At 44.6% G+C, this 13,780-nt stretch overlaps 1 protein-coding gene across 1 annotated transcript in view; it reads left to right on the forward strand.

Moving 5' to 3' along the window:
• The window catches only part of LOC120847345 (macrophage mannose receptor 1-like), a 138,503-nt gene that overhangs the window by 18,144 nt on the left and 106,579 nt on the right, over positions 1 to 13,780 (forward strand). Inside the window, exons 2-3 of the mRNA XM_040504049.2 lie at positions 7,549 to 7,611; positions 8,204 to 8,320. Coding sequence (XP_040359983.2) covers positions 7,549 to 7,611; positions 8,204 to 8,320 — 180 coding nt within the window. The remainder of the gene's footprint in view (positions 1 to 7,548; positions 7,612 to 8,203; positions 8,321 to 13,780) is intronic.

Below are 13,780 nucleotides of genomic sequence, written 5' to 3' on the forward strand. Positions count from 1 at the left end.
GGCTAGCCGTGTCCGTATGTCCGTCCGCCGTCCGGCGTGCCCCTGCTCGTGAGCTCCTGCTCGTGAGTTCAGCAGCGAGAGCAAAAAAATAAAAAACGATGAAAAAAAGAAAAAAAAAAAAATAGGGGGCTCTGAGATGCCATCCCATCTGTCTTAAAAAAAGAAAAGAAGAAAACCACACATTCTTCTACTTCTACTGACATTTTCTCGGAATTTATATGGACAAGGGCCTGACATGGAATCCGCAACTGAAACATCTTAAGACGAAGCTTTCTGCATTTATTAGTTTAGGGAGGTTTATAAGCGGCACAACCTGGGGGACATCCGTAGCTGGACTTCTGCGTTTATATAACAGCTTATTCGTTGACGTTCTCCATTACAGCTTGCCAGTTATGCATGGTTTAAGTCCGACAAACATGAAAAAGCTTGAATCTCTTCAAGCACAGGCGCTCAGAGGATGCCTTGGGGTACCTCGTTCAACCTCGACCATTGATACAATAGCTGAGACTCACTGCCTACCTATCAGAGCCATTCGCGTTCAGGAGACTCTACGAAATCACATAAGGCACCTTACACGGCATGACTCGCACCACCTGGCGGACATACCGGAGAGGTGTTTCTACAGCCGCATTGCACAGGCCATTACTGATCACAGAGAGAACATTCCAGATGCATATCAGGACTCTCTCATCCTCGCTACGCCTCCTTGGTTGTTGCCCCCTCTTGTGCTCCACACAGACATCCCAGGAATAATTAAAAAATCAGCGCTGTCTCCAGTTGTTCTTCGTCAGCTTTCTTTGTCTGTTTTATATACGCGGCACTCTTCCTCCTGCCATGTATACACAGATGCATCGACTACACATGAAGGATCATCGATTGGATTGGCGTCCCCGGTGCTCTGTCTGAGCGCGGGCCACAAGTTGTCTCACAGAATGTGCTCTACTGCGGCAGAGTTGGTAGCCATTCGTGAGGCGCTTTGTTACATGTTAGATGTGTTTCCTCGCACTTGGACAGTTATTACTGACTCTAAGTCAGCCCTCCAATCGCTGCACTCTCCACGTAAAAACAGTCCAAACAGGCAATTAGTTCTACGAATTCTGAAAGTTCATGCAGATGCTAACCTTTTAGGACATTCAATTTCTTTCCAATGGAAACCTAGCCACTGTGGCGTACAAGGAAATGAAATGGCTGATGCTATGGCTGCAGGTGGCCATGACCTCGTTCAGCAAGTTATGGCTCCATTTACAAGATCAGACATTCGTGCAGCTGTGGCACTCCTGGGGAGATCTACTGCAGCGCGTCATTGGAAAGTGGTCGCCCACCAGAGCTCGTCCTTAAAAATAATTGACCCAAATTTAATGTTCCAAGTTCCACGCGGTCTCAAGAGGCGACGGGAGGCAGTTCTTCATAGATTGCGCCTAAAAGTGTCTTTGACAAACTACTATCTTCATCTCCTCGGAAAGCTCGAATCGCTCAACTATGCGGAACCATGGAAGACATCAAACACATACTACTTGAATGCCCTAAGTATGCTGATAATCGGCACCAGCTCTACAAAGACATTCATCAGACAACTGGATCAGCCCTCAGTCTTCAACATCTTCTTGGACCATGGGATGACGAAAGCTACCCCGCAAAATCAACGAATGCCCTTCTTAAGTTCCTGTCAGCAACAGGCCTTAACAAAAGACTCTGACCTGAGGTCGCAGAAGTTGCCCGCTTTTTTTTTCTAATTTATGTATTGCGCGTGCGTGTGTGTGTGTGTGTGGGCCTGAGATCGAACGCCTTCTTTTCATACTTATCTCTTTCATTCTCTAACTCCCCTCCCCACTCAGAGTAGCCAGTCAGGAGATCAACTCCAGGCTAACATCTCTGATTTCCTTTCTCTACATCAAATTAAAAAAAAAAAAAAAAAAAAACTACTGATATGAATGAAAACGGCACCATCAGCACTACCTATGACCAAAATCAGTATTAAGAAAAAGAAAAAAAAAAGAGTAGGGGGTTCTGAGTTGTCATCCCATCTCTCTTACAAAAAGAAAAAGAAGAAAACCACACATTCTTCTACTGACATGAATGAAAACGGCACCATCAGCACTACTTATGACCAAAATCAGTATCAAGAAAAAGAAGAAAAAAAAAAAGAGTAGGGGGTTCTGAGTTGCCATCCCATCTGTCTTCTTAAAAGAAGGAAACCACACATTCTCCTACTGACATGAATGAAAACGGCACCATCAGCACTACCTATGACCAAAATCAGTATCATCAGCACCACCCGAGCTTCGCCCCAATCAACATCATTCACCACGTGGAGATGCGGTAATTTTTTTAAATACTGAAAGCGCTTCTTTACAGTCGAGGCATAAACCTTTATCCTTATGTTGAACAAATAGATAATCAAATGTCCACTGATCATTGAATGTCCGGCATTCCAAATCTATTTTTCGCTTCTTGCCACTTTTAGACAGTGACATATTGCAAACGAACAGTCTAAAAAAAAGAACATACACCTGTTATAAAGGCGAATTCTAGAAAAAAATTTATCTGAGTAACACGTAATGTTGAAACTTACCTTTCAAGTTGTCGATAGGGCCCTTGAGACGACCGGACCGCCCGAACAGACGCAAAGGAGTGACTGTTGTATTGAGTCCAAGCAAAGTGCGCACCATTTTGCCGTCAGTGGCTTTGTTCTGATTGGTCGTGTAGCAAGTATCCAATGAGAACGAGTTTCGCAAGTGGCGGTCACAAAGAGCATTCTAATGCCAGCAGTTTCCCTTCTGGACCAGTCAAGTTCGTATTGTATCCCACCTTTGTGTTAGGATACCCGTGAAGATGTTAACTACACAAGTGTAAGGACATCGGACTATGGCCAACGGGCAGTCCTCCTTGCCCTTGTTTAACCTCAGTGAAGGCCAAAAGAGGCGTACAAGAAGAAAAAAAAAAGCGCGGGGAGATTTTATAAACGTGTAACATCTAGAAAGCAAAGGCTCAAATTATTGTGTGGAATGAACGAGCTAGAGCTGGAGCACTTCCGGACGTGGGTGAAAGCGCAGTTCAATGTCAGGCAGCTGACCGAAGAAGCAGGACGTCCTCAAGCATATCCGGGCGAAAGAGGGCACCTCTGAAACGATAAAATGAACTTCAGTGCAGAAAAGGTTCGCTCCACGCTGACGTGAGTCGAAGGCACAAGTTCTGAGTGGCGTTCCCTTCTCTCCTCCCAAAACTGCAACAAGTTAGCGTCCCTCGAAAGCCGCGGCTCCTTGTATACCTCGAACGTGCATGCTAGCCTCAACCTCTCTTTCCTTGAGGAGCGCTTCCAAGGCGCCTTGCGGATCTTCTGGAGCCGCCGCAGTTTCAAAAGGGCAGAATCTTGCTCGCATTGCAGAGCTGTGCTCCGCCTCCAAGTCTTTCTCAAACACAACGTGGCCCGGTACTTTTGCTCAGGGGTGAGAAGAAGGCGGTAGCGGGGATCCATGTACACTCAGCGCAGAAGACACCTCGTTGGACGGTTCAGCACTGGTTTCTTCAACCCTAGCTTTCTGATCAGGGACATAACAGATTGGACTCGTAATATCTTATCAAGCGCATGGCTTTCTTCAACAATGTGCCAGCAGCCCGAGCATTTCAAGGTGCCCCTAACTGCCAGCCGCAGCGTGTAAGCGGCGCATCTCATCCCTTCTAGCGAGCCGGAATCATTAGAGTGTGCGCTGTCAGGATTCTTCAGTAGAGATTGCAGAGCCTGGGACTCAACTTCAGGGTCACTGGAGCCGATCTCTTCTTCGGAGTCCCAACATTCCTCGTTCATTTCACCAAGGAGACGCACAGCTTTCACCATGTTTGCAGCGTAGATTATTCAATCAGCTCAGTTATTTTAAAAGCAGATTAGATGCGCCACAGGATGGCAACATAGTGCAGGTTCTAAAATACCCAGCGGCCTTTGTATCGCTTTCTTATCCGATCAGTTGTACAATGAGATCAATGCGTTTAAAGTAAATTGAACACAACTCTACAAAATTGAAGACAAGAAAAAGCAAACAAATCTCAAACTGAACGCAAAAAAAAAAACAACAAAAAAACAGTGCCAAAGAACGGTATAGACAACACTTGGCGTGTTGTCTATACCTTTTTTTGTCCTGTTTTTTGCCTTCAGTACGAGATGAAAAACCAACTAGCCCAACTCACCGTTTTGTCAACAAACAGGCTCATTAGTTGGTCACTTTTGATGACGTACGAATCGGGTATGTTCTAGTTATAAATTTTCTTTGATGAACTTTTTCCGGTCCCCAAGAAAAGGTTAGGAATAATGTGGGCATTTGTTCAAGAAATACGTAAGACAAGAAATCCTAGAGAATTTATAGTTCAGTTTGAGTTCTCGAGAAAAACTTTATAAATTATGAATACGACCGTTATGTGGAAACCTGATAATGGAACCTTACAGAGCTTTCCGCTACCTACATTTTTCGCTTTATGACTTCCCACATGGACGAAACACCCCAAAAATAATGTATCAGTTTTGCCTAGGAATGAAAAAAATAATTATATCGGTCCGGCTCAACTCCGGATTGCGGGAAATTTTTTTTTTTTTTTTTTTAGTTTTTTGGTTTATTTTTTAAGTTACTGTGTTTTTGCTACGTACTTTTTATGTGACCTGACTTCGAGTATGAACCTAAAACCGCATGAAAAACATATCGGTTCCGCTCTGGCGCGAAAAAAATGATTTCGTTCAGGTTCAGTATGCTACGTATGTTACGTATGGAAGTATGTTACAAATTCTGGTCCGGACTTCGTAGGAATTAGTTAAACTGTGCAAAATGAGCGGGTAATGTTATACGACGCCGAGAAAGTTACATGCTTAAATAATTACGTTCAGTCCGTTCTTTTACCTCAGTGCAGTTACAATTATTCCTTGTACGTTAGCGATGTTCCCGAAATGCAGCAAGTCAAATTTAGTGTAAGTGACATTGAGGCCTTATTGCAGAACATCGATGAAACCAAAGCCAGCTGTCCTGATGGAATTCCACCACCTGCTCTGAAGCGATGTGCTTAATCAATTTCTGTCTATTTATACTTAACATACACCCTGTTGTTCTCAACTGGCGTCCTACCAGATGACTGGAAAGTAGCTCACGATGTACTACATATCCACAAAGGCGGTTCCAAGATGATCGTCTCTAATTACAGACCTATTTTTAACGTCTATTTTATGCAAGATTAATGAACACGTGTTTTATTCACAAATAATGGTTTCACATAGACGCAAACAATTCAAATATAATTGAGCAACTAGGTTTTTTTTTTTTTCTGTAAGGTATATCCTTGTACGACACAGCTTGCGGAGTTTCTTTCACAAATTGGTGTCTGGTATTGACGAATGCTGTCAAACGAACTGTATTTTCTTGAATTTCCGCAAAGCACTTGACACGGTATACACCTGTTTCTTCTTCAGAAACTTAAGATGCTCAATTTAGATTCATCTGTTATAAAATTGATGGGAATTTATTTGCCCCAGCTGCTCTAGTGTGTGGACGTTGATGGGATGACTGGAATCCCCCAGCTAGGGCTCCATCATAGGACCACGATTGTTTTTAATTTAGATTAATGACATTTATAACCAAATAAAATCCCTTATACGACTGTTTGCCGATGATTGTGTTTTATGTAAAGTAATTACCAGTGGACAAGATGCAGAACAGTTACTAGTGACCTGATACGTGTTGAAAACTGCTGTTGTAAATGGAAGATGAATTCGAATAAAAAAGAAAATGTGTCTATGTAGGTTTTACTACGAATAAGAGAAAAAAAATTGATACTCGAGGGAGTGTGAATAACGACTTCATCAAAATAGAATGTACGTGCAAATATCTGAATGTTGCGCTGTCGAACAACTGTTCATAAAACGCTGAGGTCGACGACGTTGTGTTAAAGGCAGGCAGGGTACTGAATTTCATTCAACAAGATTTAAAATGTTCCAAAACCAACCTTAAAAAAATGGCATATCTGTCGTGTTTTAGGCCAATTCTGGAATATGCATCTGTTTTATGAAAAATGATCTAATTGAAAAACTTGAAAAAGTTCAAAATAGGGCAGCGAGGAATTTTCTGGGATGATACAGACAAAAAAAAAAAAAGGCTGTAATGAAAAAAAAAAAAAAAACTGAATACATAAAAAAAGAGAAAACTGAGCCAGAACAAACATGTACGCGAATGAGTTTTTTTATCAAGGCCATCTACCAATAGAACAAGCTGTCGGTGAAGCAAGTATGCTGTGCGAGCTCCGTCTGAATAACGCTGCGACCTCAAGAAAAACGCTTTCTGTAGGGCGCCCTTCCTGCTGAGTAGAAATAGAAGAAAGATGGCAACGGCGATTCAGAATGGAGAAAATAAGGAAGAAAAAAAAAAGACAGACGTTTACAATTTTCTGTAACGCCGAATTAGTGGGCAGCTCTTGAGAAGGAGGAGAAGAGGGTATGCGAGGGGAGGGCACGTCCCTTTTTTTTTCCCACTAAAGTTAGCGGGGAAATTTGACTGCTAAATTTAGCCAGAACATTTACCTGCTAAGTTTAGCGGGAAAACGTTACCCTCGTGACGTCGCACGTGTCGTCACGATGGTAAATTCAGCAGGAATATTTTCCCGTCGAATTTAGCGGAAAATTTTCCCCGCTAAATTACGTCACTTGTTTCTTATAATGACGTCACATGTGACGTCACCTGTGACGTCACGAGGGTAACGTCGGGGGTAACCCTCGTGAGGGTAACCCTTGTGACCCTCGTGAAGGTAATCCTTGTAACCCTCGTAACGTCACACGCGAGGTCACGTGTAACGTCATTATGAGGTCACGTGTAACGCCATTATACGCGCGTTGCATTACGTCCCATAATGCAACGCGCGGTTACGCCGACGCCGACGACGCCGCTCAAGCCGGAAATCCGCGCCTAAGAGCTGCAATTTAAAACAAAATCAAATGTATACGCATAAGAACTGGTAGAAAAGAAGGACGATTTCTTAAAATAGTTGGTAGTCCAGCGGTCGGTTGTCTTTTCGGTGTCTCCTTCCTTCGTTGTTCAGATGGTTCCACCCGTTAAGTTTCGTCGGTAAATCGAAGTCCAATTACAAATATTTTAGAGTGTATGTCATTTTATCGTTATTAAATAATGCGCTGCCGGCGTACGTGGTATTATGGGCTACTTGCCTCTCTGCAGTACCACAGTTCGCCTGAACCAAAATAAATAATAGTAATATTCAAAATATACAAACCGTTCAAGGGCGCATCGCCATAGGCATTTTTACAATCGTGCGAACACCGACGAGTCCGTCCCCTCGTTGCCAAAATAAGTATAACTATATATCTTAATCCCACAAATAAAGTCGGCAGACATCCTTCCCGAGCTCAGAAAAGCTTATCAACTACCAGCGCGGCTGAGAACACGTATGCACATTATAAGTGTAACCTTACGTTATCTGCAGTATTAAGATACAAATAGATCTTTGTGGCGTAGATTTTGCCTCACTGATCTCTATACTTTTTGTTTTCTCTGTCGATGCCTGCAGGTACATCTGCTACGCAGTTGAAAAGAAACCTCGGAAACTGCGACGAAGGCTGGGTAGCATTCGGTGAGTATGAGCAGGCTTCAAACGTCGTGAAGTAATCGAAATTGTGTAGCACTTGAGCGTTAATTTTTGTTTTGTGAGTGTGTCGTAACTTTTTTGTGACTCTTTGTCGAGGCCAGCGTAGTTTCTGTACGGCTTCGAATCTCTCCGAGCTGATTGTGAGATCGCGAGGCTTCACTTGGCACCTCTTTTGTGCAAGAGCGCAAGCGAATGAGACGTAGGACGTAGTCATGCGCCCTCGCAGCAGTGCGGGGCTTCTTTACTGTGCAAACTACTCAAATATTGACAACGTAGCACAAGAAAAGTTGACGCTGAGTACAAACAAATTCTAACGCTTCTATAGATATTACCTAACATCATTTTTTTTCCATTTAACAGTTACTCCTGCCACCGCGTGCCCATTTTTTGCTTTTGTCATTCTTAAATAGTACACCCTCTTGCACACATTTACATGAATAGTTAGTACGGTTACACTTACGTTTACAGCGATTATTAACGACTGAATACGTTCCTGTCTTTGAATGCGCGTTAATGTGAACGCGTTGTGTCTGTAACACTTGTCTTCTTGTTTCTTCATATTCTTTTATCCCTATAGGCTCCAAGTGCTACTTTTTTGCCAGCAACACCAGCCGTCTTCGGTACTACGATGCTCGGCAACACTGCATTCGTCAAAACGCTCAGCTGGTCACCATTCCCTCGGTGCAAGTTCAACGTACGCGCTTTTCGACATTAGTTTGTGTTCGTTGATCACATTGCATAACGTGTGCATAACAGATAACGTGCTTAACGTATAAGGGGCTGTTCATCACTCAGTGAAGACACTCATTACTAATTTAATCATGATGTAAATGTTTACGTCCTACATAAAAATGTATGAGAAGTATTATTAGGCGAAAGTAATGTACCTTTTTTTTTAAAATTCAGTCGGCAACTTTGATCACTGTCATCATATAAAGAATGACGCAGGTGCCGTACTAATAAGGGCTCTCTGGCTATCGATGAAGGTATAAGTTTGTCATAGTACGATGCGGAGCAGGAACCGAATGCAAGAGCTGGGTAGTCGCCAATTTGTTGATGGCACGTAACCGGCTCTAAAGCTCTGATCTGAAGAATTTTATCAAGGCATCTCTGTTCAGGTCGTCTATGTTAAGGCGTCTATGTTAAAGTATACTCGTATAGTCTAAGATTTATCCAGATATACCTTAGTCTTTGGGAGTTGGCGCTTCGTTTTGACCAGTTGTATCTATGTCACCATCGAAACGGAAAGATATTGAGGAAGGACTGTGTCGTGAAGAGCACATTCTCATCCGTCATTGACATGCGAAAGTGATAGTGCCCAATAAAATACTACACACTGTAGATCCATTACCCCCATTAGTAGGGCAAAGGTAGAACTGTTATTTCGGACCTCCAGATGGCTCTGAATTTCGGAAGGCGTCTATTGTGAGGTGCTTATAGAGTAGCAATCAAGTCATAATTTCCCGAACCACATTATGCATCCATTTATAATGGGCGAATAGTACTGAATATAGGCAGCTGAACTGGCAAACAATTAGGCAATATATTCTGTCATCGTATAGACTACACATAATTATGCAAAAGAGTGACTTAAAAACGATGATGGATATTTTTAGAAAATGTATAACAACATGATCAAGCCTATGTTCTTTTCTAGGGTGTAATTCTTTTCAAGGCTTTACCGATTTCTCTACAAAACCGTGAAATCAATACTAATGCGGTCTGTGCGAGTAAGCTATGCGGCCAGGGGGACTTAATCTAGAGGGGTAATTGTCAGAATAAGTCGAATAATAAACTAACAATTGTTAATTAACTTTTAGTTCGTAAAAACCTATATCTTTCCACTTAGAAACTAGCTGACTGCCATCAAAAACCCTGAATCAGTAGATTTTAGAAACACCTTGAGCAGGTGGGAAGCGCAATAGTGCACTAAAGTTACCGCTCGCGCAACAGGCGCGAGGGTGACACTTTGAAAACGCAAATAATAAAAGAAAAAGAAAAAAAGAACGCGCGGACGCGTTTTTGTTTATCTACTCTTGCACCTGCTTCACGAGTGGTAACTTCAACACACCACCCCGCTTCCCACGTGCCCCAAACGTTTGCAGAATTTACTGATTTAGTGTTTCTTTGCTTCTGCTCAGAAAGTTTCTAACGAAAACCACGTGGCTATCTTCAATACTTAAAAAGCTCGTTAATAACGTTTAATTAATTAACCGACTTATCATGATCATTAGCCCCCTACATTATGTCCCCATAACCGTATAAGTTGTATCTCATCTGCTAAGACAGCATAAGTCTAACCTCCACGTTCTTTTTTCTTTTTAAATCAGTCTCGTAAAACTTTAAAAAAGCGCCCTGTACATGGAAGGCTAAACTAGTTCTTTTCAAATAACTTGTTCGCCGAATTACTCAAAACAAAATGAGCCAAAGACTCACTTGAGGCAGCGTGAGTGGAGCATCGATAAAGGCAAGCGCCCCACCGGAAGAACAGGTAAAGACCGATTTATTGGTGGGTAGTTTCATTGCCTCGTATGTTTCAAACCATTTTGATAATATTTGCTTAGGTGAGTAAAGCTAAGTTTACGTGTCCACCCTCGTCGTGAACGAGGGTCACTAAACGAGCGGGTTATTTCCGACAGGAGGCAATACGAAGAGAATCCGAGTGAGAGAAGATGAGAGCGCGAGGCGACGCCAGAGTGCCGAGCTTTGATCGGAAGGATTGCTGGGTGGACGCGGAGCACTTCCCCGCTGTCTCTGCTTAAGGAGAGCCAACAAGGCGCCGCCTGCTTCTTGCGCAGAGCCCCGCGTTCGAACGTCAGAATCCGTGGTTCGGCGTTCGAACGCGCTCGAGCAGTGAGTAGCGACAAAGGCAGCTATGGCCCCTTCGCGTCCCTCTGCACTTCCAATCAGAGCTTGGTGCTCTGACATCCCTTCACGCTCTCAATTCCTCCTCTCCCCCAGTTTTGCTCCGTATGGCCACTCGGACGTCAATGTTCCTGCATCTGTGTTGAACGAGCGGAGAGGTATTCAAGGGTGTCATTTTAGATAATGTGTGTGGTAACGTTAGCCTGTCGTACCGATTAAATAATGACAGGGATCTACCGCTCTGCTAGCCGTCAAAAGGCGCAATTATGGGCAAAAGATTTTAATAAGCAACTTTTTTCCGAGCGATATGCGCTCTTTTATTTTCGCGCACGTTGACACCTCTCCGAAATGCCAAAATTTTCTTGTAGGTTCGTGAGTTGTTATTTTCTTTTCTACATTGCGTTCCGCCTTTACCAATTGAGGGTGCCCGCTCTTTAAAGGGATACTTCAACGAAATTTGAAATATTCTTATCGTGTTCAAAAACAGATTGAATATGATCCACAATATCCGTAAATGACAATCGCACGTTTGTGTTTTGAGCCTGGTGGCTGTATTTTTCGTTATAAACGGCCCACTCTGCCAAGCGCTCGGAGAAGGCCCAGCGGAGACCACGTGACATCCAACCCAATCGTGACGTACACTCTTAGAAAAAAGGGTATGGATAGTCCTCCCTTACGGGAGGAACGGTCTTGTAACCTATGTTCCTTTAGAAAGGGAGAAACTTTCGTTCCTGAAGCAGGGGGGCAAAGTTCCTCCGTCGCTTGCATCTCAATATGGCGGCCCCGAATCGAGCAAATCGAGCCCAATAAGGCTTGACGAGGACGCTACGTCTCTTGTACGGGACGAGAGCAGCAGCAAATAAAAGCGTAACACGAGCTTTCCGCGAACTGTGTTTATTTCCGAAGCCAGATTTCCCCCACAGGTACAGAAACTTGCGTTTCGAAAGCAGTTACTCAGTTTTCTCGTCGACAGCACTGCGATGTTAAACGGAGACAACCGATACCCAGTTACTTCGCGCACTTTGCGTCTTACCTTTGGTGTTTCTCGAGTCACAATTATTTCGTCAACCGCACATCACGGAGAAGGGCAAACTCAATCCGCGAAACCAAAAGCCGCTCTCGAAAGAACAAACTCGAAGCCGCTGTTTATCGCGTAGCGTGAAAGAAGGTTAAATCGCTAGCCACCAGATGGCGGGGTCAAGCAGAGTGATTGCAAGTAGCTAGGCTAGGTGGCGCTAGGTACCGCCCAATTCATGTTCTTTAAAAAAATAATTTGATTTCCTTAGACAACTATTACGCTTGGGGCCTCTACTATACACACATTACGCTTATTAAAAGCATCAGGCGAACATACCCGAACACTAACTGTTTTTTAGAGCGCAGCTCTTAGGGGCCCGTTCCCAGCTTGAGCGGCGTCGGCGTCGCCGTCGCCGTCGGCGTCGGCGTAACCAAGGTCATCCCAAGGTTATCTCAAGGTCACGTGACCCCCAAGGTCACGTGACCTTAGGGGTCACGTGGGGTCATCTTGGGATCCCGTGACCCCCAAGGTCACGTGACCCCTCGAGGTCACGTGACCCCTCCCAAGGTCATTTCAAGGTCACGTGACCCCAAGACCCCACGTGACCCTTTGAAGGTCACGTGACCCCAAGTCACGTGACCCCTCTGAGGTCACGTGACCCCCAAGGTCACGTGACCCCTCCCAAGGTCATCTCAAGGTCACGTGACCCCAAGGTGACCCCCACGTGACCCCCAGGTCACGTGACCCCCCGAGGTCACGTGACCCCTCCAGGTCACGTGACCCCAAGGTCACGTGACCCCCTGAGGTCACGTGGGGGTCACCTTGGGGGTCACGTGACCTTGAGGTGACCCCCATGTGACACCCAAGGTCACGTGACCCCCAGGTCACGCCTCCCCGAGGTCACGTGACCCCCCCCCCCCCCCCGAAGTCACGTGACACCCCTCCCCCCCCGAGGTCACGTGACCCCCCCCGGAGCATATTAAAGAATGAGGGGAGGAAAGGAGAAGGAGGAGGGGTCTACCCTCCCCTCAGTACCCTTCCCTACTCCTCCTCAAGAGCTGCGCTCCCATTCGGCGTTACAGGGATTTGTAAACGGCTTTCACTTTTTTTCTTTATTGAACTCAACATTGCAGCACAGAATGCTATGTCATTACAAGGAGCTCACGCCCAGCGACTTGTGGGCGAACTAAAGTTCTCTCATGTTCTTAATTTCACTGAACAAGTGTGCCCACTCAGGCGTAGTTTCTGGTGTTCTGCAATACACCGTTTGGACCTCGTTTACAATATCGATAAAATGCTTCTGTACAGACTTAATTTTTGGGTCAGCATGCCGAAATTCCATCCTTGTTTTCCAAATACTAAACAGGCCGAGTATCATAAAAAGGTCGTAGGGCACAGTGTCACTTTCTTCAACAGGTAAATACCTAATGGTCTCCGGGGGCAACATAAAATCTTTTTTCAGGGTTCTTTGAAGAATGTCCCAAAAAAACACAGCATCCCAACAATAAATAAAAACGTGTTCGATGGTTTCTGGTGTCTTACACAGGAGACAATCCACCGACCACGGAACAAAGATTCCCTTATCTCTTAGCCATGGCTTGACTGGCAATGTCTCGCTGTGCAATTTAAAGAAAAAGGACTTTACCCCTGGTGGAACACACATGCTTTTCACACGCTGGAGCACATCGTGACCCGGACATTGGCTGTACACCGATCGATACAGTGGCACAGGGAAAAGGAGCTCAATCAGGTCACGACTGAGCTTCTTTTTAGTGACACTACCCAGGTAGTCCATCGAAAAACGCGCTCGCAAAAACAATACAGCGTCTTTCACTTCTTTTAAATAACCAGAAAACAAGAGGGTTCAGTACATTCACTAGTCACCAACACTGCCGGCAAAAAGTTCGCCGGTCTTACCTGGATAATTGCACGTAGGAAGGGATGATTCTGGTCGCGTAGGAAAAAGAAGCGCGAAACAATCTTGCGGACGAAAAGATGCGAGAGGCCAAGGCCTCCCGACTTGACGCTCCGGAAAAGGTTATCTCTTCTCATCCTCTCCTACCCGGACTTCAAGATGAGAGTGGCGAACACCCTATGGAACTTTTGGATACTCATCCGTGTACATGCCAAAACTTGCATAATGTACCAGATCTTTGCGATAAAAAAAATATTACACACTGTGGCGCGCGCAAAAATTGACAAGTTCCGACTGACCCAAGTGTCCGCATTCGTCTTTAAATCTCTTGCGAGCTCCGTCCAGTACGGCGTGCT

This window comes from Ixodes scapularis, unplaced genomic scaffold (assembly GCF_016920785.2).
Source record: "Ixodes scapularis isolate PalLabHiFi unplaced genomic scaffold, ASM1692078v2 PGA_scaffold0__279_contigs__length_252992795, whole genome shotgun sequence".
In the NCBI taxonomy this organism is placed as follows: domain Eukaryota; kingdom Metazoa; phylum Arthropoda; class Arachnida; order Ixodida; family Ixodidae; genus Ixodes; species Ixodes scapularis.